The sequence below is a fragment of the Erinaceus europaeus genome, chromosome 17, assembly GCF_950295315.1.
Source record: "Erinaceus europaeus chromosome 17, mEriEur2.1, whole genome shotgun sequence".
Classification (NCBI taxonomy): domain Eukaryota; kingdom Metazoa; phylum Chordata; class Mammalia; order Eulipotyphla; family Erinaceidae; genus Erinaceus; species Erinaceus europaeus.
This window is the reverse complement of record NC_080178.1, coordinates 47,620,500-47,642,823: the sequence shown is the minus strand read 5'-3', so window position 1 is coordinate 47,642,823 and position 22,324 is coordinate 47,620,500. Positions and strand designations below refer to the sequence as shown.

At 48.6% G+C, this 22,324-nt stretch overlaps 2 protein-coding genes and 1 pseudogene across 3 annotated transcripts; 2 read left to right on the top strand and 1 right to left on the bottom strand.

Moving 5' to 3' along the window:
• Positions 1–568: 568 nt before the first annotated feature.
• Positions 569–2,454, top strand: LOC132533746 (coiled-coil domain-containing protein 81-like). Its single transcript, XM_060175787.1, has 3 exons — positions 569–766; positions 1,312–1,416; positions 2,278–2,454. Exons 1-3 carry the CDS (start codon positions 644–646, stop codon positions 2,452–2,454), a joined length of 405 nt encoding a protein of 134 aa, XP_060031770.1. The 5' UTR covers positions 569–643.
• A 1,044-nt stretch (positions 2,455–3,498) lies between these two features.
• Positions 3,499–5,667, top strand: LOC132534058 (coiled-coil domain-containing protein 81-like). Of its 2 annotated transcripts, none has more exons than XM_060177482.1 (3): positions 3,499–3,671; positions 3,877–4,097; positions 5,297–5,667. In XM_060177482.1, the coding sequence occupies exons 1-3, from the start codon at positions 3,645–3,647 to the stop codon at positions 5,361–5,363; spliced, it is 315 nt and encodes a 104-aa protein (XP_060033465.1). In that variant the 5' UTR covers positions 3,499–3,644; the 3' UTR covers positions 5,364–5,667. The 2 variants fall into 2 exon arrangements, with proteins under 2 accessions (XP_060033465.1, XP_060033464.1); XM_060177481.1 differs by having other exon boundaries at positions 3,501–3,671; positions 5,289–5,662.
• A 3,838-nt stretch (positions 5,668–9,505) lies between these two features.
• LOC132533745 (NADP-dependent malic enzyme, mitochondrial-like) lies at positions 9,506–21,880 on the bottom strand (annotated as a pseudogene).
• Between the last annotated feature and the right edge of the window lie 444 nt (positions 21,881–22,324).

Below are 22,324 nucleotides of genomic sequence, written 5' to 3'. Positions count from 1 at the left end.
AGTTATTGTTGTCTTTATTGTTGGATAGGTCATAGAGAGATGGAGAGAGAAGGGGAAGACAGAGAGAGGGGAGAGAAAGATAGATACTTGCAGTTCTGCTTCACTTCTTGTGAAGCGACTACCCTGCAAGTGGGGAGCCAGGAACTCAAACTGGGATTATTAGGCCGCTCCTTTTGTTTGCGCCATGTGCACTTAACCCGCTGTGCTACTGCCCGACTCCCTGTTGTTGTTTTCTTATAGTGTGCCACATCCACCCAGTCCATCAAAGAACACCAAAACAGAACCTAAGACCTCTGAGACTACAACTTGTAGGGATCATGAGAGAGCAGGACAGGTACCAGTCTCCTCAGACAAGCAAATGATGGGGGTGGGTGCCACTGAACACAAACAGGGCTGGGAGAACAAGGGTTCTGAGTGAACATAGACCCTGCACATCAAGTGGGATTGTGGCCACTCCTGCAACCCGAGGACTCAGCCTATCAAACCCATCATGCCAATCGCTGTTAAATGTCCTTTTATCAAACACACTCCTGAGACTGGAGAAATCCAGTCATGGGGGAGGCACAGGAAGAAGTGTGAAGATAAGAAAGCAAAAGATAGGAACAGACCCTTGGTGTCATTGTAGGAACTTTGTTACGTGTGTATGCAGCGCACTAAGGCCAACAGTGCACTGTATTCTAAAGTCGAGAACAAAGAAGAACAGGACGAGCAATTTCTACATCAATACCAGATAATGAACAACAAGGACACTGCATTCAAAGACCAGGTAGTGTTATGCATTGATTGAGAGGTGGTGCAGTAGGGGCAGCAGACAAGACAAGGCCACTGCAGATGTCCTGCGCATGTCTCCCTGGCAGTGTGCCAAATCAGGCATTTCATGTGAGAATAAAGTTTGGGTCATGGCCAGGTTTCCAGGAACAGACTAAAGTCTTGTTTGGTGCACTATGTTTAGGAGCTGAAGCTAATTTTTGATCTCTTCACAGCTTATATAAATGCCCTGGGGAGGGGTTTGGAGGATTAATGCCTTTACTCTTCTCTGCTGCATGAGTGCAGGGAAGAACATAGATAGCCACCATTTTCAGCTGCCATTCTGCTTGGCTTGCTTGACCCATCAGGCCTTGGGTTTGAAAAAGAAAGGTCTTGACTGGGAAACATTTTGTCAGGGAGCAAAACAAACATAGAAAAGCCCAATCAGTTTGGACTCATTTGAAACACAGTCTTTGTAGAGAGAAAGGTTAGTAGCCACAGAAACAGAATGACATTTTCAGTGTCTGTTGGTTTTATTTATTTATTTTCTTTTTCCTTGCAAAGTTGAGACTAAAATCAGAAAAAGAAGAATGCATGAAGAATGCTGCATATAACCTTGGTGTCGCAGATGCTATAAAATCACAGAGGAATCAGAAATGCCACTTTTCTGTAAGAATTGTTTCTGCCTCTCACTTGCATATAACCCTGTCTGGGAATGTTTGAACCCACCCTCTGGAGGGCAGATTAAAGGTATTCCAGTGGGCTTTACAAGAGTGACACTTACTTTCTGAGTGGGAGCTCATAGAATCCATAGAATCTTGGGCCCCTCCCCACACCCCCAGAACTGAGGTCTCCACAGGTGTAAGACCCTCAGGTGAGCTTTAGGTGCAGAAGTTTCGAGAAACCTCATTACAGATGGTAGTGAATATGCTTCACCACCATTTTCATGTTTTTAGTCACTTTGGCTTCTTTTTTTATCTACCTAAATCATCCTTTTTTCACACCATTATCTAGTTAACCTGAGAACTCTTGGACATGATAGATAGTCCACTGTATTGCCTTTGTTCACCATGCAGGGCTTTGGGCCTAGGGTAGAGCTTAGTAGAAGAACCTATGATTGCACACCTTTGGCCCTGGGGTTAGATTGTTCACATACACACACACACACACACACACATACACACACACACACATATTCACATCACACACATATACATACATACATACACATACCATGGGGAAGAAAAAAAAGACCTGTGACCTCTGGTCAGTTCTGCTCAGAGTCACCTTGGAGCAGGTGAGTTCAACATGTAGCTGCTTCATCAGCACTTTGAAAAATGACTTTTCTTTCTTTTAGATAGATGTAGAAAGCAACCACAGCACTGAGGCTCCTTCAGTGTGGTAGCGCAGGGCTGAAACCCAGGTCTTACCAACGACAAAGCAGTCACTGTATAAGCCAGCTATTTTCCTAGACCATCAGTTGCTTTCTTGCTCAGCTCAAAGAAATGAACTGCTCCTCTTTCATCCTAGAATCCATACATCTTTGAGAACCGACCAGAAAGTGCTGCTATTGTCACTGAAAAGAAAAATGAGTATACTAAGAACCTTCTTAAACAAATAGATGCCAATAGTAAACTGGCCAAGAAAAAAAAAGAAAGCCAGGAAGTCTTGGAGCAGCTAGAACGGCTGCAACTCAAACAAAAGTGAGTTTTGGTGGACTTGCAGGGAGACTCCGGTGGGGAAGGGTTGGGCAGCACAGCTAGTGCTTCAGCACATCTCAGGCAGCCAACCAGGATCCCCATGCAGCCCGTCATCGCCACCATGCTTAGTGTCAGGACAGCCTTAGTGGCCAGGCACAGTTGTCAGTCAGCACCATGGCCTTTGGCTTTGTGGTCAGTGGTGTTAGTAGAGGAAGAAGGGGCCAGTCTGAGGCAGGGACCCTTCCCAGTGTAGGTTTATCATCAGTCTCTTGGGGGCCCTGGAGCCAAGGTCAGGAGTGTGGGGGCCCAGACTGGAAGCAGGGTTCAGGCCATCATGGAAAGCATTCAACATACTCATACCTGCCATTCTTCTGTAGCTCAGACAGGGATGAACATTTCTCTCATTTCCCACTTCTGAGGAAAGAGAGTGTTTTGTTGCACATGGCTTGAGGCTGAACATTTGAGTCAGGGAGGAGGTTAGGAGAGAAGTGAAGGAAACTGCTGTGGGAAATACTCCCCCAAATGGAGGTAATTCCTGCCTCCATAAAGCTAAACTCTCTCTCTCTCTCTCTCTCTCTCTCTCTCTCTCTCTCTCTCTCTCTCTCCCCCTTCCTCCCTCCTTCCCTCCATTCCTTCCTTATTTGCCACTATGGTTATTTGGGGCCTGGTGCCCTGACACTTCACTATTTTTGACAGTCCTTTCTCCCATCCAAGTACTAACCAGGTCTGACCCTGCTTAGATTCTGAGATCAGATGACATCGGGTGTGTTCAGGGTGGTATGGCCATAAACCTGACAGTCCTTTCTTTGATAGACTGAGAGAGAGAGAGAGAGAGAGAGAGAGAGAGAGAGAGAGAACAGGAGAGACACCTGCAGCACTGTTTCACTGTTTGTGAAGCATCTTCTTTCCAGGTGAGGACCTTGAGCTCAGGTCTTTACACATGGCAGCATGTGTGCTCTCCCAGATAAGACACCACCAGGCTCCAAGGCCCGTCTCAATCAGGTGTAATGGAGGCTTCCAGAAGGAAGTGCCAGCTGTTAATTCCTTGGAACTTATTCCCACTGTAACTTGTTGGGTGTGTTTTGATGATGTTGGTCTCCATTAGAATAAACTGTGGTCTCACCTCCTCCTCTTCCAATTATCAGGATTGATGAACAAAAAGCTGAACTGAAGAAACATCAATTTGAGCAGAGAGAAATGTATAAGAAAGCACTGGAATACCAGGTAAGTGGACGGGTTGCTATTTTGAGAACTGTACACTGCTTCCTAGCACTCTGAACATAGGTGTGTGGAGGGTAGAATACTGGGCCCCCACCCACCTAGCAGGTTTCCTCATGTGAGTTTGGGTGCCCTGGCTCCTTCCTATAAACAGTGGGTCTGTCAGTATACCCCAATGCTGCAGACTTCACACTGGCTCTCTCTGTTCCAGCTGAAACACAGGCCTTCCAGACTGCCCATCTATGAGCCCATGGGCACCTTCACCAACTTTGGGCAGAATGAGAAGACCCTGGAGGCCGAGAAGCGGCAGAGAAATATTGAATACATGAAGCAGCAGGTGGAAGCCGCTGCAGGCCACAAAAGACAGCTTATCCTCAGCCACATAAAAAATCTGCAGCAAGAAAAAGAAATGCTCCAGAAAAACCAAGAAAAGTAAGGGGCCTGGCCCTTCCTTCCCCACCATAATCCTCTCCTCCTTTCTCTCCCTCTCCTCCCCCACCCCTTGACACCGACCTTAGTAGAAACATGTGTGGACAGGTGGAGAGTCATGAATGACCCTAGCTCGCCCCAGCCTGCTTCTCATCTCTACGCCCCTGTCAACTTCTGAGGCTGTTGCATGTCACAAGCCACCTTATGGGATGAGTATATATCCAGGGATTAATGTTTTACATTCAACAGTAAATACAATAGTTTGTACATGCATAACATTTCTCAGTTTTCCACATAACAATACAAACTGCACTAGATGCTCTGTAATCATTTTTGGACATGGACTCTCCCCCCACTGCACCACAGAGTCTTTTACTTTGGTGCAATACAGCAACTGCAGTTCTGGTTCTACTTGTGTTTTCTCTTCTGATCTTGTTTTTCAACTTCTGCCTAGGAGTGAGATCATCCCATACTCATCCTGTTTCTGACTTATTTCATTTAACCTAATTTCTTCACACTCCATCCAAGATGGGCTGAAAATGGTGAAGTCACCATTTTTATCACTGAGTAGTATTCCATAGTGTATATAGACCACAACTTGCTCAGCCACTCATCTGTTGGACACCTGGGTTGCTGGTAGCTATTACAAATTGTGCTGCTATGAACATATGTGTATACAGATCTTTTTGGATGTGTATGTTGGGTTCCTTAGGATATATCCCAGGGAGAGGAATTGCAGGATCATAGGGTAGATCCAAGAGATGTGTTTTTAGATGAGTTAAAGGAAACAAACAGCTTTTGAGTGGGGATTCATTGACAGAAACAAGGTTTTGGCTGAAAGCAAGCGGTTCTGGACCCCTTAACTAGGGTTCACTCTATCTGCTCATGTTATTGACTCTTTTTCTTTTTTTTTTTTGTTGAAAAAAAATTATTTATTTTGGGTTGAGATTGGTAGAAAAGTAGAGAGAAACCTGTTGCACTTTCCTCCTGAAGTTGGGGACCTGAGGCTTGAACGTGGGTCCTTGCACACTACAATGTGTGCCTTCAGCTAGGTGCCCCACCATCTGGACTCCACCTTTACCTCTTATTCCAAAGAGTGAGAGCAAAACCAGATTTCCCACTGAATCCAAAGGAGAGAGGACTAGGCGGGAGATGGTGGCAGTGGATGGAGTCAGACTCTTGCCTTCCCTCCAGGCATTTAGCAGAAAGATGTGCAGAAGAGGATCGAAGGAACACCATCAATCAACACCTGAGAAAAGAATGGGATAAAGATGTTGTGCTGAAGCATCAGCGAGATGAAGATGCCAAGGCCTTTGACAAGTAATTGCCTTCTGGGGTTGCAAGTTGCCTTCTCTCCCCATTTCCTCTCCTCTGATCTGTGGGTCTATAGAGCTTCATGAAAATGAGTGGGGATTGCCAAGGGAACTCCATGGAGGACAGAAGTCTGGGTTTAGTGTGGGGACAGCTGTGCTGCCTGCTAAATGTCTACCAACTGTGTTTTCCTCTGCCTCTACTCAAGGGACCTTTGTTTTCCTTTTGTGGACGGTGGGGAACAGAGTGTGGGGCATTTCTCTTTGGAAATAACAAGTTTCAAGCAGTGAGTTATTTTCCAACCCAGGCTTATGGAGTGTTAAGAGCAGAGCTGAAGAATCATGGGTAAATGGGCAGTCAGATAGGAATGGATTCATGGGTAATGGGTGCTATACTAAGTGAGACACCCAGCAGGAAACAGGAAACAAGACCATCCTCCCAGAGGGTGCCTGTCCCCTCTCCTCAGCCCTGTCTCTCTCTACTCACCACCCAGGAGCAGAGCCTAGGGCCATGGAGGTTGACAGCTAGCCTGGGAAAGTCTGATGATCTTTTGTCTTATTTTCATCTGCCAATGGGGAAAGTTAACATGTGCCTGACTGAGAATGTGAAAAACCTGCAGAATCAGATGGAGCCTATCCCTTCAGATATTAGCAAAGCCTCAATATGCCAAACTTTTTTTTCCTGGACCTTTGGTCAGGCTTATAGTGGAGCTGGGAATTAAACTGAAACTTAAAAGGAAGTGAAAGTCACTTGCAGACCACTATGTTATCTCCCTAGCCCCAAGTATTCTAAATGACCAATTAGCGACTTGTTATCCTAGGTGACCCATGGATAACTCCTCCTCCTCCTTCCTCTCCTCCTACTCTTCTTCCTCTCTCTACTCCTCCTTCACTCTGGCTAATGATGATACAGAGGATTGAACCTGGGACCTCAGAGCCTCAGACATGCAAGTCTTTTGCACAACTGCCATGCTAGCTTTCCCACTGGGATACAATCTGTTCTAGAGAAGATGTTTTGATTTTAGTGGAAGGTGTTTCCTCCCCCTCTCCCATGTAGGGCCGTCATTTGTGGCAGTGAGTGAGAGGAGAAGGGCAGGCTGGGGGCAAGGGGAACAGGTAGTTGGGGGGGGGTCACTGTCCTTGTCTCCTTTTCACAGCTTTGAGGAAGGCCTCTCACTATTACTTGTGCTTCCTCCCCTGCAGGGCCCCAGACAAACTATTTATTTTGGATCAGTGTAATGACTACAAACACTGCAGACAGTGTCAGCGAGACCCGTCCAACAAGGGCAAGACCCACTTCTGGCCTTATAACAAACACTTGCCAGGGTATCGCATGCTCCTGTGATGCCAGAGTCCGATCCTCGCCTCTCAGTTGTCTTGGGACTCCAGCAGGATGCCATCTGGGAGCTTGCGGAGGAGATTGTGTCTGTCCTCCCACCTTTTGTGAATCCATGTGTGCCTGATCACCCCCAGCCTCCCCCTAGTCCACCTGCACCCCAGAGCATAATGTGACAGCTGTGGGGAGGAGTTATGTAGCCTCAACCTAGGGTGTAGTGCTGTCCTCCACCCACACCACCAACATCAATCTAGCCTCAACCTCACAGCACCTGCTGCCAAGGTGGCAGGGGTGAAGGCACCCAGCCTCACCTGAGCTGTGGTGCGCTGCCCTCACACCCGCCCGCCCCCACATCCCTTTCCCTCACAGCCCTGATTTCAGGACAGCTGGTGAGAGTGCTCCCAGCCTAACTCTGGACTATGCATCTGACCTCAACCTCCAGCCTGCACCAGACCACTCTCATCCCTCCCACTAAACTTCCCTATCTCCCAGTCTAAACCCCTTGCCCAACCCTCCCCATTCCTCTATTCCAGCCCATCCCCATCCCACCCCTCCCCCCCTCAAATCCCACACCTCCCACTCTACTCCTCCCTGAACCTACCCCCTCCCCATTACCCCTCCCTCTCCACTCCAAACCTCTCCCATTCCATTCCCTCTCCCCCACTTTACCCCTCCCCCAACCCACCCCTCCCCACTTCACCCCCCATTCCCCTCACTCTCCCCCAGTCTACCACTCCCCAAACCCACTCCCTTCCCAACCACCTCTCTCCTCCCACTCCAACCTTCTCCATTCCACCTCACTCCACCAACCTCCTTCCCCCCACTCCACCAGTTCCCTTCAGTCCAAGCCAACCCTTCTTGTCCACCAGTGCAGCCTCCTGTCCTCTAGGCTCACCCTTGACCCCATATCACTCAATTCCAGGGCAGCTGGGGAGGGGACCCCAGCTTTACCCCCTAGCTATGCAGTGCTGTCTTTATTCTCATGCCCTTGGCACCCAGTCCATGCTACCCAGAGCATCTGCCAAAGAAGCTGGGGAAGAGGCACCCAGCCTCACCTCGCCTGGGGTGTATTCCTGCTTGTGCATGTACCCTCCTTGTGTGTCACCCCCGTCCTTTTCTAAAAAAGCACAACCTCCTCTTGGAATTTATGTTAAAATAATAAAGCATTTCTATGTGCCTGCTTGCTCTTAATCTTTTTTTTTTTTTTCTCATCAAGACTTAACCACTATGGGCTGACTTTTTGAGAGACAGAAGCAGCACTGAATTTCCCTCAATTCTGTGGGTGCCAGGTTTGAACCAGGGTCATGCACATGACAAAGCAGCACACTGTTTTAGTGAGCTATTTTTCCAGTCCATAGTTCTTTGTCTAATGTGGTGCCTTGTTCGAGGTGGAATCCAGGGGCCTCATGCCTGCTCATTGTGACTGAGCTACCTTCCTCGGACAACCTGTAAGTCTGTATGTTTTAGAGAGAAGACAAGATCAAACTACTGTCCCACCATCCATGGAGCCCAATCCAAGGCTTCAGCCCTCCAGGGAATTCTTTCAGACAGAGGGAGAGCAGGAAAGACCCCAGTAGGGCAGCTTCCTCCAGTGTGGTGGGGGTTGGGCTCTAGCAGGGTTGAGTGTAGGGCCAAGCAGGGTCTGTTCAGGGAAGCTTTTCTGCCAGCCTTCCACTGGCCTTTATCCAGGGTGCTCCCATGTAATGGTAGGTCTCCAACTCAGGGCCTCCTGCATCAAGGCTTTATCACAGCTCCCTCCTGGGTCCCTGCATGTAACAACTTTCTGTAGCTAATGGTAAGGAACCCAAGGCCCTGTGCTTGTGTAATTCCATTGCTCAGAGGCCTCCTGGCTTTAAATGTTCCACTGTGTCCAGAGGGGGAGAGAGACTAAAGTTACCCTAGCACCGGTCCCCTGACCATGAAGCTCCCCACCCCTTTTACCATTCATGGTACTCTCATGTGGTACAGGGGCTCGAACCCAGGGCCTTAGTATGAAGAGCTATTTTCTGCCTCTCTCCTCCAGAAAAGTTGCTTGTGAATCTGATCATGCCTCCCTAAGCCTGGACTTTTCTGAAGGAATGAATGTTCTGGAACAACCCCCAACCCCCATGAATCTTTAGCCCGAATCCAGGAGTCATGGGACAGAGCTATGCTTTGGGGACACTACACTGAGTGTCAGCACACTGGGAGATATGGAGAGACTAAGACCTGCACGAAAGGGGCCTGTTGTGGCTGAAAGATGGCAGTGTGGCTCTAGGCAGAGCAGGCAGCAGGGGTTTCCTGAGTGTCTGCTTCCTGTGTCATGCAGTATCATCACTGGCACACTCGATGTCAAGGATTGAAGTCAGGATCTCATGCTTGTGACTCGTGTATTTTAGTTACTGCTCCACCACTCTGCTCTCTCACTTCTCAGCTGCATGTCCTGAACCACTCTCCTCCCGTCCAAGTGACTCCCCACATGGCACACTTCTGTCCCCACCAGCAGCTATGGGCACTGTCAGGGCTGAGCTCCAGGTGGGGCTTTTAGATTTCTCACAAGCTTAGGTTCAGAGCTGGCAACAGAAAGTCTGGAGAAATCCTTAAGCCAGATGTTGAGGGAGGTTCTAAAAAGATGGGCACTTAGGGCCTGTGGGACAAGATGTCCCTGGGCTTCTGCTCTTGAGCAGAGAGTTTAGGGATAGACAGTGACAAGGACAGCCATCAGAGGTCATCTGTATTGTGGGTGTCCCTCCCTTGTCCCTGCCCCCAGCCCTGCAGAAATGGCATCAGACCATCTGCACACTCATGGCTTCCCTAGGCCAGGTGTAGCTGTCCAGTGAGAAGGAGTCGTAGTCAGGAGTGTAGACCAGGGAGAAAACAAACACCTCCTTGTCCAAGGGTTCCGGGCAGTAAGTGGCCAGGTTGTGCTTGTAGGCATATGTGAGGACCTGTGAGATGGTCGGGGTGGGGGATGAACGGCCGTTAGTGTGCCCCTAAGGAGGGCACCAGCTAGGGGAGCAGGGACAGGAGGACTATATACTATGAAGCTCCTCAATTCTAGGAAATGAAAAAACACAAATAATAATTGGGGCCAGGTAATCACACATCTGATTGAGCACATTTGATACAATGCCCAGTGACAAGGGCTCAGGCTCCCAGTCCCCATCTGCAGGAGGGACGCTGCACAAGTGATTGAGCAGTACTGCAGGCATCTCTCTGTCTCTATCTCCCTCTTCCCTTTCAATTTCTGATTCTATCCAACAAATATTGCAAATATTAAAAATGATTGGGGAAATAAATACTTCAGTTATATTCATAGAAGCACTATTTGTATCAACCCAAGTTTCGAAGCAACCAGATGCCCAATGACAGATGAGTCGCTAAGAAAGTGGAGCACTGGTGGAACACTGATCAGCTGTGAAAAATGACAAGGTCATCTCCTTTTCCTCATTGTGGATGGAACTTGAAAGAATCATGTGAAATAAGATCAGCCCCAAAGAGAAGGATGAATACTGGATGATCTCACTCACAGGCAGATCTTAACAGTCAAGGACAGCAAGGGAAAACAAGTAAAATTGAACTGAGTTTCATGTATTGCACAAAAACAGCAAAGGACTCTGGGGAAGGTTGTGGGAAAATGGCCGTGGGGGAGCTTGAAGGGAGGATTTCTGTTGCATGATGGAACAGAAGGACCTAAGTTAAGATTGAGAGTGTTCTGCAGGTGAGAGATTGCACCCATGTGTCAACAACTGTCCTGTAAACCACTATCCAGCCAACATAACAGTAAAAAATTGGTTTAATCAACAAAAAAGATGTAAGGTATATATGTATATGTATATTAATATAAATAACAATATAATAATGTCCTCAGCATTCCTGGAATCATCAAAGATAACTTCACTGCTCCACATTTGTTTTTTCCACCAGGGGCATTTCTGGGGTTCAGTGCCTGCATGGATCCACTCTTCCCTGTGGTTATTATTTTTTAATGAGACAGAGATAGTGATAGATAGAAGTGAGAGACAGAATTAGAGGGAGAGACAGAATTGGAGCCACCTGCAGCACTGCTCCACTGCTTATGAAGATGCCCTTGCAGATGGGGATCGTGGCTTGAACCTAGGTAACCTGTGCTCTCTACGAGGTGAGCTACCACCTGGCCACTCTGATTTACGCTTATGGCCTGGGCTCTCAGGTTCCATTTCTGGTTCTATACAGTCTTCTGTGTATACACATGTACATTAACACATATGTGCATGCATAAGATGCACATGTACACACATGTGCAGCTATGTCTTTCCATACCTGTGTGTGCACAAACATATGTGGGAGCACTGGGTGAGAGCATGGCTGACAGGAAGCAAGGAGGGGACAGCCCAGGTAGCACAGTTCCAGCTTCCTCTGCACCATTCTCCCCTCCTCTCCGCAAGCCACAGAGAAGGCCACTTGCCTCCCTGCCAGTGTCACAGGGCAGATGTCCTCATCTTGATGGTGATTCTCAGAGACACATCTCTGATGGAGCTGAGGGGCGGGTACTGTCTCCCCTGTGACAGGTGCTGCTCTGATACCTCCTGGACATTTTGCTGGGGGGTGGGGTGGGGTGCTCTTGGGGAGGGGAGTAGGGAATGGGAAGAGAGAAAGAAGTTGAGTTTGGCCATTTCCAGAACAAAGCCAAAGTCTGAGCCTTGGCTTGGTGGGGGGTGGGGGGAGGTTGGCACTGACTAAACTCTCAGAAACACTCAGCTTCACTCACTACAACAGGGAGACACCAGCAGTTGAGTACAGGTCCCCCAAGCCCGAGGGTACGCCTTGCATGTGCCAGAGCTCAGCAGTCTCTCTCTCCCTCTCTCTCTCTCCCCTCATCAAAATAAATATTTAGTCAAATATAGCTGTTCTTATGAATGCCCAGAGTTGTCCAGAAAGAATCCATGAAGCACATCAGAGTCTTCTAAGAGTGGAAGCAGCCTAAATGTAATGATAAGCTGAGTAAGTACCAGGATATATATTCCATGGAATACTACTCTGCGTCCAAAAAAACTTGACATTGTGATCTTTGGGGCAACATGGATGGAACTGGAAGTGATTATGCAGGCTCTAGGTCCCAGAGCCTGCCTATTTCAGCCTGCCCACCTACCTGCCCTCCAGCTGCCCACCTGCCTGACCATTCACCTGTCCACTTGGATACCCACCCACTTGCCTGCCAGCCCCACAGCTCTTGGGTCATGTCCATGCCTCCTCCAGGCTCCCAGGCCCCAGGTCATCTTCCCCTGGAGGGCTCATCTGCCCGCTGGTAAGGGCCTTCTGACCTGGATGTTGCAGTAGCACTGCTCAGCTGTGCACTCGGCCCTGCTGGTGGGGTTGCTCAGTGCGAAAATTATGGAGCACTCATGGAAGGAGGCCATGTCCCTGAGGGAAAGCATCTGATAGATATCTTTTATCTTACTTATTTCACTAAGCATAATCAGGTGATTGACACAAACTCTCTCTTCTCAGTCCAATCCTACAATACTACGATATTTTATTTTATTTTATTCTATTTTTTGCCATCAGGGTTCTTGTTGGGACTCTGTGTCTGCACACCTCCACCAGTGGCCCCTTTCCCCTATTTCCTCCAAAGAGAAACACAGAGATAAGGGGGACATTGCAGAATAACTCCAACTTTGGGAATCTCCCCTCCTGCTGCTGCTCCCTTTGGTGACATGGGACTTGAACTCAGGCCTTTAAGTCTGGTCACGTGTGCACTCTGCCAGGAGGGCCCCTGCTGTCCCCATAGTCCCAAGACTTTTACCCAGTAGCTGCTCAACAAAAACGTGGCCTGAGCAAAGAGCTTTGCCAGCATGGAGTCTCAATACCTCCGAGCCTGGCCGACCCTCCTACCTATGATGGTTGTGGGCTTCACTTGCTGCACCACCTCCTCCAAGGAGCCCATCTCAGCATGGTCCTGGGCAAAAGTCTCTTTTTCAGGGCTCAGATGGCTCCTCCCCTGCAAAGACAGAAAGAAAGGGTGTAGCTGTGAGGAACCTGGGGAGAGTTGCTGCATTTGAGCCACAGAGAGCACTCTGTACTTCTTTCTGAGAGAGAGAAATAGAGAGAGAGAGAGAGAGAGAGAGGGACACACACACACACACACACACACACAAGGGTAGCCATCACAGCATCAGAGCTTCTCCCAGTAATGACACCCTCCCATGTGGTGCTAGGGTTTGAATGTGATTCAAGTGCATGGCAAGGCATACACCCTGCCCACTGAAATATATGGCTCTCAGATGCAGGTGTCCATGGTACTTATACTTTAGTATTATTATTATTGCCAGTAGTGTTATTGCCCAGGCTCAGTGCTTACATAACTCCACTACTCTTGGTGGTCACTATTTCCTTGTTCCTTTCTTACCTTCCTCCTCCCTCCTCCTTTTCTTTTCTTTTTTCTCCCTTTCTTTCATGGAGACAGAGAGTGACAGAAAGGGAGTAAGGAGAGACATCTTCAGCCTGTTCTATAATTTGGGAAACTTTTCCTTTGAAGGTCAGGATCAGGCACTTGAAACCTTGAACTCAGGTTCTCACAAATGGGAACCTTTGTGCTCTACCAGGTGTGCCACCTCCTAGCCCCAGTTTTTACATTTTCATCTCTGACCTTTGAACAGTCTCGTGGGTCCCTCTCCCCAGTTTTCTAAGCTAGTGGAATCTGGGACTTGAGTTCAGGCTCTAAGTGACATCTGAGTGGGGTCACTCTGTGCTGCAGGGTAATTATCTTTCTCTCTCCTTTTCCCCTTTCTATTTCTCTCTATCTCTTCCTCTCTACATAAAAAAGGCAGCCAGGACTAATGAAGCAGTGTAGGCACCGAGCCCCAGTGGTAACCCTGGTGGCAAAATCAATCAATCCATCAATCCAAATAAAGAGCAGGCCCTGCCCTCATCCTCCTCCTCTCTCTCCTGCCTGCCAGACTTGCCTCCTCACAGGTGAGCACCCCATCTCCAGCTACTGTAAGATACCCCATGTCTTGCCCCCAGGCCAACCCACCTTGACAATGAGTCCCCTGGAGTCCACCATCCAGATCTTCTTGGTGGCCTCAGCCGCAGGGATGCCTTCCTGCTTCAGGGCCATGACCAGGAGGTGAGTGATGCCCAGGGCAGCCTGGGGGTGCCATACAGGACAGGCTCAGACCCAGGGAGGCAGCAGCCAGCCCTCCTCCCTCCACACCTGGGAGACGCAAGGATCCTCAAATGAGAGAGGGTGCTAAAAGCCCATAGGTCTGGATGTTCCTCCAATGCAGTGCCCGTGCACATGGCAAAGGAGCGCAGTGTCCAGATGAGGCATCGTGCCAGGCTGCCTCTAGGATTCTCCATTTCCTGGCAGCACTTACAACCCCGACTCCTCCCCGCTTCCTTGGAAGACGAACACATGGCTAGAGAGCCGGCTTCTGGTGACCCACAGAGCCGCAAGTATCCCAGCCACTGCCATGGAGGCTGTGCCTGTGACAGAGCAGAGTGGGCTCAGCTACTTGGTGGGGGTGGGGGGTGCCCCGTGTGTCCAGCTGGCTCCTAGAGAGACTGAGGAAGACCTAATTAACAGTCTGTTATGTAAAGACAGAAGCTGCTGTGTAGCCCTCCCACTCAGAAGCAAACATAGTAATGGACCAGATCAAATAATGATAATCTTGTGGATATTAAAACCAGTGAATGGGAACCAGAAGAGAAGAGGGGCTCTTTAGGGAGAGGTAGGAAATCAGGGTCAGGGGATGCTGATTTTCTTTCTCCCAATAAACCCCGCCCCCCAAACACACACACCAGCCCTTTATATTGATTTGCTGTGTGGGGACTCAAGCACAGTCTTTGGCCTACATTTTTATCCCAGTGGATCACCAGGGCCTTACACTACTGCAGACAGGGGAGAAAAGATTCGAACATGAATTTACAGCTTGGTTTGCAGAGCATTTAGATTGTCTGGGGACCTAGTAGGAGTAGGTCTCTTGGGCTGATGAAATCATACTCAACTCAAAGAAACTTCCAAAGCCAAGTCAGGGAGTCACAAATCTGAACTCACAGATCTTATGACACAAAAGATAGATATCTTTCCCCAAATGACAATAGGCCCTCGAAATCCAGCAAAGAAGTCTCTGGTCCCCTTTTTTGGATAGGTATTTCCCCAGAGCCCTCTTTAATGTTGATCTCTTGGAGTCTAAAGATGTGTTTCTGCCAACTTGATGATTTTTTGAGAGCCTGTAAATCTTCCCTAGAAGAATTCCAGGGTTTCCTCAGCCTGGGAACCTATTTCAGCACAGCCTTCTGCCTCTTGGAGGAGGGATTGTGCTCTGACCAGCAGATGGCTCAAAGACCATCATCAGAATAGCCCCAAGGCAGGGCCTTGGTGCTGGGAGTGGAATGTTCTCTCTGGTGGCTGGAATCTGAATAACCCTGACAGTATCCACTGCCAAGGTGCTCTCTGCTCTACTGACAGGCAATTTGCTCCCCCAGGTCACCAAATATAATTTTCCTAGACTTCTGAGCAGCACCTTGACCTTTGACCATTGGTACTCTCTATATCCAGCAGTGTATGTGGCTTCCTGAGCCCCCCAACCCCTTGGCTGCCTAGCTGGCTTTGGGTGTTCTCCCTGGGGTGCCTTTGGAGGAAAAAGTTACTCCCCCCACAACACACAGTTCAGCCCAGAACCTCAAAGGCTGAACAACAAGTCTTGAGCTCTACAACAGAAGGTTTGTTTTTTTCTCCAACATTGACTTTCATGGGGGTTGGGGGTGGCTCTTGGGTGACATATTAAGGACTTAGAAAGGGGGGATCAGAAGTTGGCTCACCCTGTAGAGTGTACACATTACCATATATAAGGTCCTGGGTTCAAGTCCCCCAGCCACCCTAAGGGAGTTTCTGCAGAGGGGTGGGGGCTTCTCAAGTGGTGGAACAGTACTGTGGTATCTCTCCTTCCCTTGAAGTCTTTCATTCTCCATCTCAAGGAAAAAAATGACCATTGGGAGTAGTGGAGTCAGGCAGACACTGAACCCCAGTGATAACCCTGGTGACAAAGAGAGAGAGAGAGAGAGAGAGAGAGAGAGAGACCATAGCACCTCCAGTGTGTGGGGGCTGGGCTCAAACCTGAGTTGTGCACAGGAGAAAGGAGTGCACTATCTGAATGAGCTGTTGTGCCTGTCTCCTTCAAAGCCTCCCACCTTAACCATGTTTCTTTCAAATATGTATATGTATTTCATATATATGTAGTTTATCTTTCTTGCTAACATTTATTTATTTATTTACATTATTTATTTTATCTGATAGAGCAGAGAGAAACTGAGAGGGGGGAGGTAGAGAGAACCTCCAGCACTGCTTCACCACCTACGAAGCTTTCCCCTTGCAGGTAGCAACAGATTGAGGACTTGAACTTGGGTCCTTGCGCATGATAATAAAGCCCTTAACCAGGTGCACCACCACCCAGGCCCCAATACTTCATATATCTGTATGTGTGTATTTCAAATATGTATATTCAAGAGGGATTTCATTATTTATCCATTTATTTTTTAAACAAAGCACTGCTCAGTTCAAACTTATGGTTCTGCTGGGATTGTACCTGTACTTCAGAGGCTCAGGAGTGAAAACCCTTTTGCAAAACCACTGCAATGTCCTTTCAGGATGCTAATCCCCAGATTCTTGGTCACCTGACAAACCCTTCAGATCAACTAGGGAATGAGGGCTGAATAGGGAGCCAATGTGGCCTCCAGTTGAACCATTTATTGTAGAAGGTGGGCTTGTTGGAAGCTAGCCATAGTGACTGGCCAGCTGTCCCTGTGGGCCCATTGTCAGCCCCGTGTCACAGTGAGGCTGAGTTGGGTCACTTAATGGAAGCCACAAGTGGCCACTGGGAGGCATAAAGGTGATGGGACCTGATGTGCCCTCCCCCATCTACCCCTATAGATACAGGGACCAGGGAGAAACCAGGAAAGACCAGGTGGGCTTCCCTCTCCCCAGCCTAGTGCAGAGTTACTGGACTCCAGCAAGGACTCTCCTATCACCACCCCCTTTTTGGTGTCTTCTGGGACATTCCTGGTCCCAGACAGACCAGCAGTAGTCCCCAGAGTCAGAGCTACGTATTTCCTCCCAAATTCTGCAGTGAGTCTACCCAAGGATGAAGGACACATGCCCCCACCCCTACTTCCCAACCTCAACTCCCGGACTGCTTTACTTGGCCTGTTCTGACTCAGCATGCTGGCAGCTCTGCCGGGACCAGAGAGAAAGGCAGGAACATCTGGTGCAGCATGCCCAGACACTGGACTGGCAGTGAGCATGGATGCTCCCCAGAGAGTCCTGTCCCTGTGGAGTGTCCTCTATCTGCAGTCACAGGCCCTAGGGACATCTTTCTAGTCCCCACTGTTGAGGACCCCTCTCTGGATCCTCCTTGGCACTTCCAATCCAGGTCGTGCTTATCAGTGTCTACTAGAAGCCCCTCCCAACCCCTGGGGTCTTCAAGGCCACCAGAAAGGGGACACACTACTCATAGTTCGTCATTCCCTGTAAATGCAGACATGACAGACATATGGTTGAGAGAGAGAGAGAGGAGGGACATCTGCCATACTGCTTCAGTACTCATGAAGCTTCCTGCTGCAGGTGAGGACTGGGGGCTTGAACTTGGGTCCTTGAGCATGATAACCTGTATGATCTACTAGCCATGCCACCATAGGACCCCTATATATTAAGTGCTTTAAACATTTACTGTATCTGCCCCAGGTCTTTGTTAGCTTCTTCTGTGGAGAGAGGCTGAAACTGTAGCTCACTACCAGCTTGTACTAGCTGGTTGCATTATTTAGAATGCCCTTTACATGTTTCATTCCTTTTTTTGGTCACCAGTGTTCTTCATAGGGCTCAATGCCTAAATTATATATATATATATATATATATATATATATATATATATATATATATGTATATATGGTATGATAGACGTCAAGAGACAGAGATAGATTAAGAGAGATAGATAGAAAGAGGAGAGACACCATGGCACTGCTCCATTGCATGAAGCTTCCCTCTTGTAGGTGCTCCCATATGGTGTCCAGAGGCTCGACCCTGCGTCCTTGTACAGTCACAGATATATGCAGTCATGTAATACTCATCTCCCTGGATGCAGCTATGGTCTCCAAGGAGCAGTGGTTTAGCAAAGCCCCAGCACTCTCTCCCAGGTCACAGGGAAGCCTGAGTCATGAGGCAGTGGAGCCACAGTGGCACGCTGGCAGCAGGTGGTCCTGTGTGAGGGAGCCAGTCCCAGATACTCAGTCCCAAGGCAGAACCTACCTTGGATGTCATCACTGAACATGCAGTACTTTTCTCAGTCTTGTTTAGCAGACGGAAAGCATTGGCACTGGCCAAGTCCTCAAACTGGATGAGGCAGTGGATTCCGTATCTGAGTGGAGAAGTCAGTGAGAGTATATGCTACTATGCAAGAGGTCCTGGGTTTGAACCTCAGCCACAACATGTGGGCAAATGTGGATGGGGAGGGACTTCACAAGTAGTGGACCAGCACTGTGGTTTCTCTTCTCTCTGTGTCTCTCCTCTCTATCTCTCTGTCACTCACCCTTTATCTAGAGGAAAGAAAATAAAAAGCTTCTGTGAGCTGTGGAGCTGTGCAGGCACTGAACCCCAGCAATGAGTTGAAAGGGTGAGATACTGAAAGGGATAGAGAGCTAGTGAAGGGGAGACACCTCCACAGCACTGCTCCTCTGCACAGGAAGTGTCTCCCCTGCAGGTGCTCACACACAGTGGCCTGGGATTCAAACCAGGGTCCTCTGGCCACGTAACATGTGCACTCTACCAGACAAGCCCCCTAGTGCCTTGTTGCTCCCTATTTTTTGTTTGGGGTGGGGGCATGAAACAGAAAGAAACAGCACTGGTCCACCAGGCATAAAGTGCCCCTGGTGTTGTGATGCTATCACGTGGTGCTGGGGCTTGAACCCAGCACTTGCAGCTACTCCCAGCTTCTTGAAGAGTCCCTGAAGAGCCACTGAGACACGCAGTTCATTCAGTTCCTCATCCTGTGTCAGGGTGCTCTGCCCCAAGAGAAGCCAGAGCACTGTGGGAGGTGCTGGCTTATTTAGGCCAGAGGACAACCTCTCTGGGCATTTCTGGATGACATCCCTCTGGCTCTTCTCCAAACATCTACCACATTCCTGCCCCTTTGAGCCTCAGTCTCATGTGTCCTCCTCAGCATACTCGTCCCTTCAGATACATTTTCAGCTCCTTTTTCTGGATCTTTCTTTTTGGCTCCAAGTGTGTGTGTGTGTGTGTGTGTAGCTGGTCGATGTGATTTGGGGCAAGACAGAGCAAGAAACTCACTGGCCTTAGCTGGGCTTCCCCTGGGCAGTTCTCCACAGAGTGAGGGCACCCTCATTCCAGGGAGGAGATGTCCCCTCATTAATCTCACAGCCAGTATCCACAGGACCTGCTCACTCACTCAACCTGGCCCCAGGTAGGGGTGAGGCATCCTGAATGCTAGAACCTTTTGTGGGAAGGACACATTTCCCCTCCACTCATAACATCCTGAAGCCTGCCTCCAGTCAGAACAGCTCGGGCCTGGAGGTTTCCCTCTTTGGACTTTAGATGCTGGGTTCCCTCCCCTATGTGCCTCAGGAACCACCCAAGCCCACACCCCACACACACTCACCACTGATGGCCCTTACTGTCTCTGAATTCAGAGGTGAGGTCAGCTCAGTTAATTGTTTCTTTGTTTAAATTTTGACACAGGGTTGGTCCTGGAGCTTGGTGCCTGCACAACAAAACCGCTGGTTCTGGCAGTCACTTGTTTTTCTTCCTTTTTGTAAGTTATAACTTTATTTTATTTATTTATTGCTGGATAGATACAGAAATTGAGAGAGGAGAGGGAGATAGAGAAGGAAAGAGACAGAGACACACATGCAGCTTTATTTCAGTTCTTGTGAAGTTTTACCGTGCAGGTGGGGACCAGGGGTTTGAACCAAGATCCTTGCACACTGCAGTGTGTGCTAAACCAGGTGCACCACTGCCTGCCTCTCTCCCCAACTGTTTTTCTTTTAGTTACTTGTTCAGAGGTAGAGACAGACAGACAGAAGAGAGACACTGGAGCATAGCTCCTAACTTTTCCCTCCCATTCACACCTGCAGGACCATCTTTTCCTTTCTCCTTTTATTTCTTCCTTCCTTCATTTCTTTCTCTCTCTCTCTCTCTCTCTCTCTCTCTCTCTCTCTCTCTCTCTGTCTTTCTTCCTTCCTTCCTTTCTCTCTTTCTCCCTCCCCTCCAACATTGCTTAGCTCTTGTTTATGGTGTGATTGGGGGTTGAACCTGTGACCTCAGAGCCTCAGGCAGGAAAGTATTTGTGTAGAATCCCTGTGCTATCCCCCCAGCCTTATGTTTCTAAGAATTTATCCTAAGAAGATAATCAGGATGGAACACAAACACTGATCCGTAGATACTCAGTGCTAGAACTGGGTTTCTATTTGCCAGGAGATGAGAAACCAGTTGTGGGAGGGAATTTCTTTATGGAACTCTGGATACACCCAGCATCTGATCAAATGACACCTTTCAGCAGGGAGGCAAAGGATACAGCTTAATGGTAATACTAAAAAAAACCCATGCTTGAGGCTCCAAGGTCACAGGTTCAATCCTTAGCACCAACAATAAGCCAGAGCTGATTGGTGCCCTGGCAAAACAAACAAACAGACAGACAGACACAAGCAAACAAACAAAGCAATGACACAGTAGGACAAAAGGTAACTTGGGAGGGAACTCAGAATACACATGACCTTGAGAACAGCTGAATTCTGGTGGCTGGGAAAAGGCATCTTAGGCCTTAAGGATGGCTTTGGTGGAAAAAAGACTGAAGAAAAGAGTCTAGAATGGGAACCACTATTCTACTTTCACCACTTCTCTTCATGTTCTCCATGACTTTAGCTTTTTGGAACCAGGACTAAGGCATGGGTAATTTCATTGCCCAGGACCACATTTTTCAGAAACAGAGAGAGAGAGAGAGAAAGGAAAAGGAGGAGGTGGTGAAGAATGAGTAAAGTCATCACAGCACCTGAATTTCCCCTGCTGCCAAGCATCCCTGTGTGGTGTGGGGGCTCACACCTGGGCCAGGCCCTTGTCCTACTTGGTCTGGCTTCTTTTCCTGGTTCCTTTTAATTTGATGTTTTATTAGTGACTTAATAGTGTGCTGCAAAATCATAGGATAATAGGGGTCTAATACCATACTACCCCTACCATCAGAGTTCTGTGTTTCCATCCCTCTCCAGCAGAAATTGCTATAGTTCTGAGGTCATAGGTGTCGGTTGAGTATATTTTCCTCTCTCTCTCTCTCTCTCTCTCTCTCTCTCTCTCTCTCTCTCTGTGTCTATATATAGGTGTGTATGTAGTTATATTTTTGCCCATTTTTATTCATTTTAATTATTTATTCACTTCCTTTCTAAGTCACACCTACACCTATTACTTCTTCCAAATGTCCTCCCTTTTTCCCCTTTTCTCCAAGATAAGCAAAAAAGTACCTGACTTCCTCTGGTTTTTGAGATTCTCTTCCCTCTCAGTGATGGTATAGAAATAAAGATACTTGGTGACAAACATTTCAGGTCCCAGTGGAATTCAGGTCATCTTCCCGTAACATTTTCCCCCTCTGGGAGTAAGAACCAAAATTCTTTTTGGGGCAACAAAGGAGTTCTGGCTTCTGTAACTACTTCTCTGCTGGACACATATGTTGCCTGGCCTGGCATCTCTCTCTCGCTCTGTCTCTCTCTCTCCTTCTCCGATGTGGCCTGTGCAGAGGAGGTGCCGTGAGGCAGAAGCATCCCTGCCCTTGTGACTCAGGTTGGGGCATTACCTGGTTGTTGGTGCTCACATCCAGCATCACAGGCAGGCACTGGTGTAAGTTGATGCCCCCACATGCTGTGTATAGTGCCAGCTTTCCCACAGGGATGCACATGCCATAGCAGCCCAGGTGCCCCAGGCCAAGGATGCGTTCCCCATCTGTCACCACGACACCTGCAAGACAGGGGGAATGCTTCTGCAGTGGTCCTCCTCTGGATGCCAGCCTACTTGAGCCAGCGTAGGACTCTGACCCCTTGACTCCCCTCTGAGGATTTGTGGTTTCTGCAGGCTCAGTGGAGGGAACCCATCTGTCATCATCCTTCAGAAAAACCAAGGTTACCATGCACCAGGATATGGGTTCAAACCCTCAGCCCCCACTATCCCTGGAAGCCTTTCTCTGGCCCACTCTAACTCTGTCAGGCCTATCAGGTGTGTGAGCCTGTCTTAGCTAAGACAGGATGACTCTTCCCTTGGTGCTGCGGTGGCTTTCTTTCTGGTCCAGGCTGAGAGGACCCAGTGCACCACAAAGTAACAGCACAGAAGAGAAGAACCCTACCTTAATGTCATCCTCAGGCAGAAGTTGAGCATGCTGGCAATGTGGCCCTTGTCATGAATGGTGATGAACAGCCCACTATGGGAGACACAGCCACAGTCACCAGAGGGCGCCAGAGGCCAGGCATGCTAATCACCAGGCTCTGTCCTCAGGCCTGTCTAGAGGTTATCATTTAGGAAGCCACATCTTGAGTGCAAATGGCCTCCCACTAGACTGTTTATTCTGTGGGGCCAG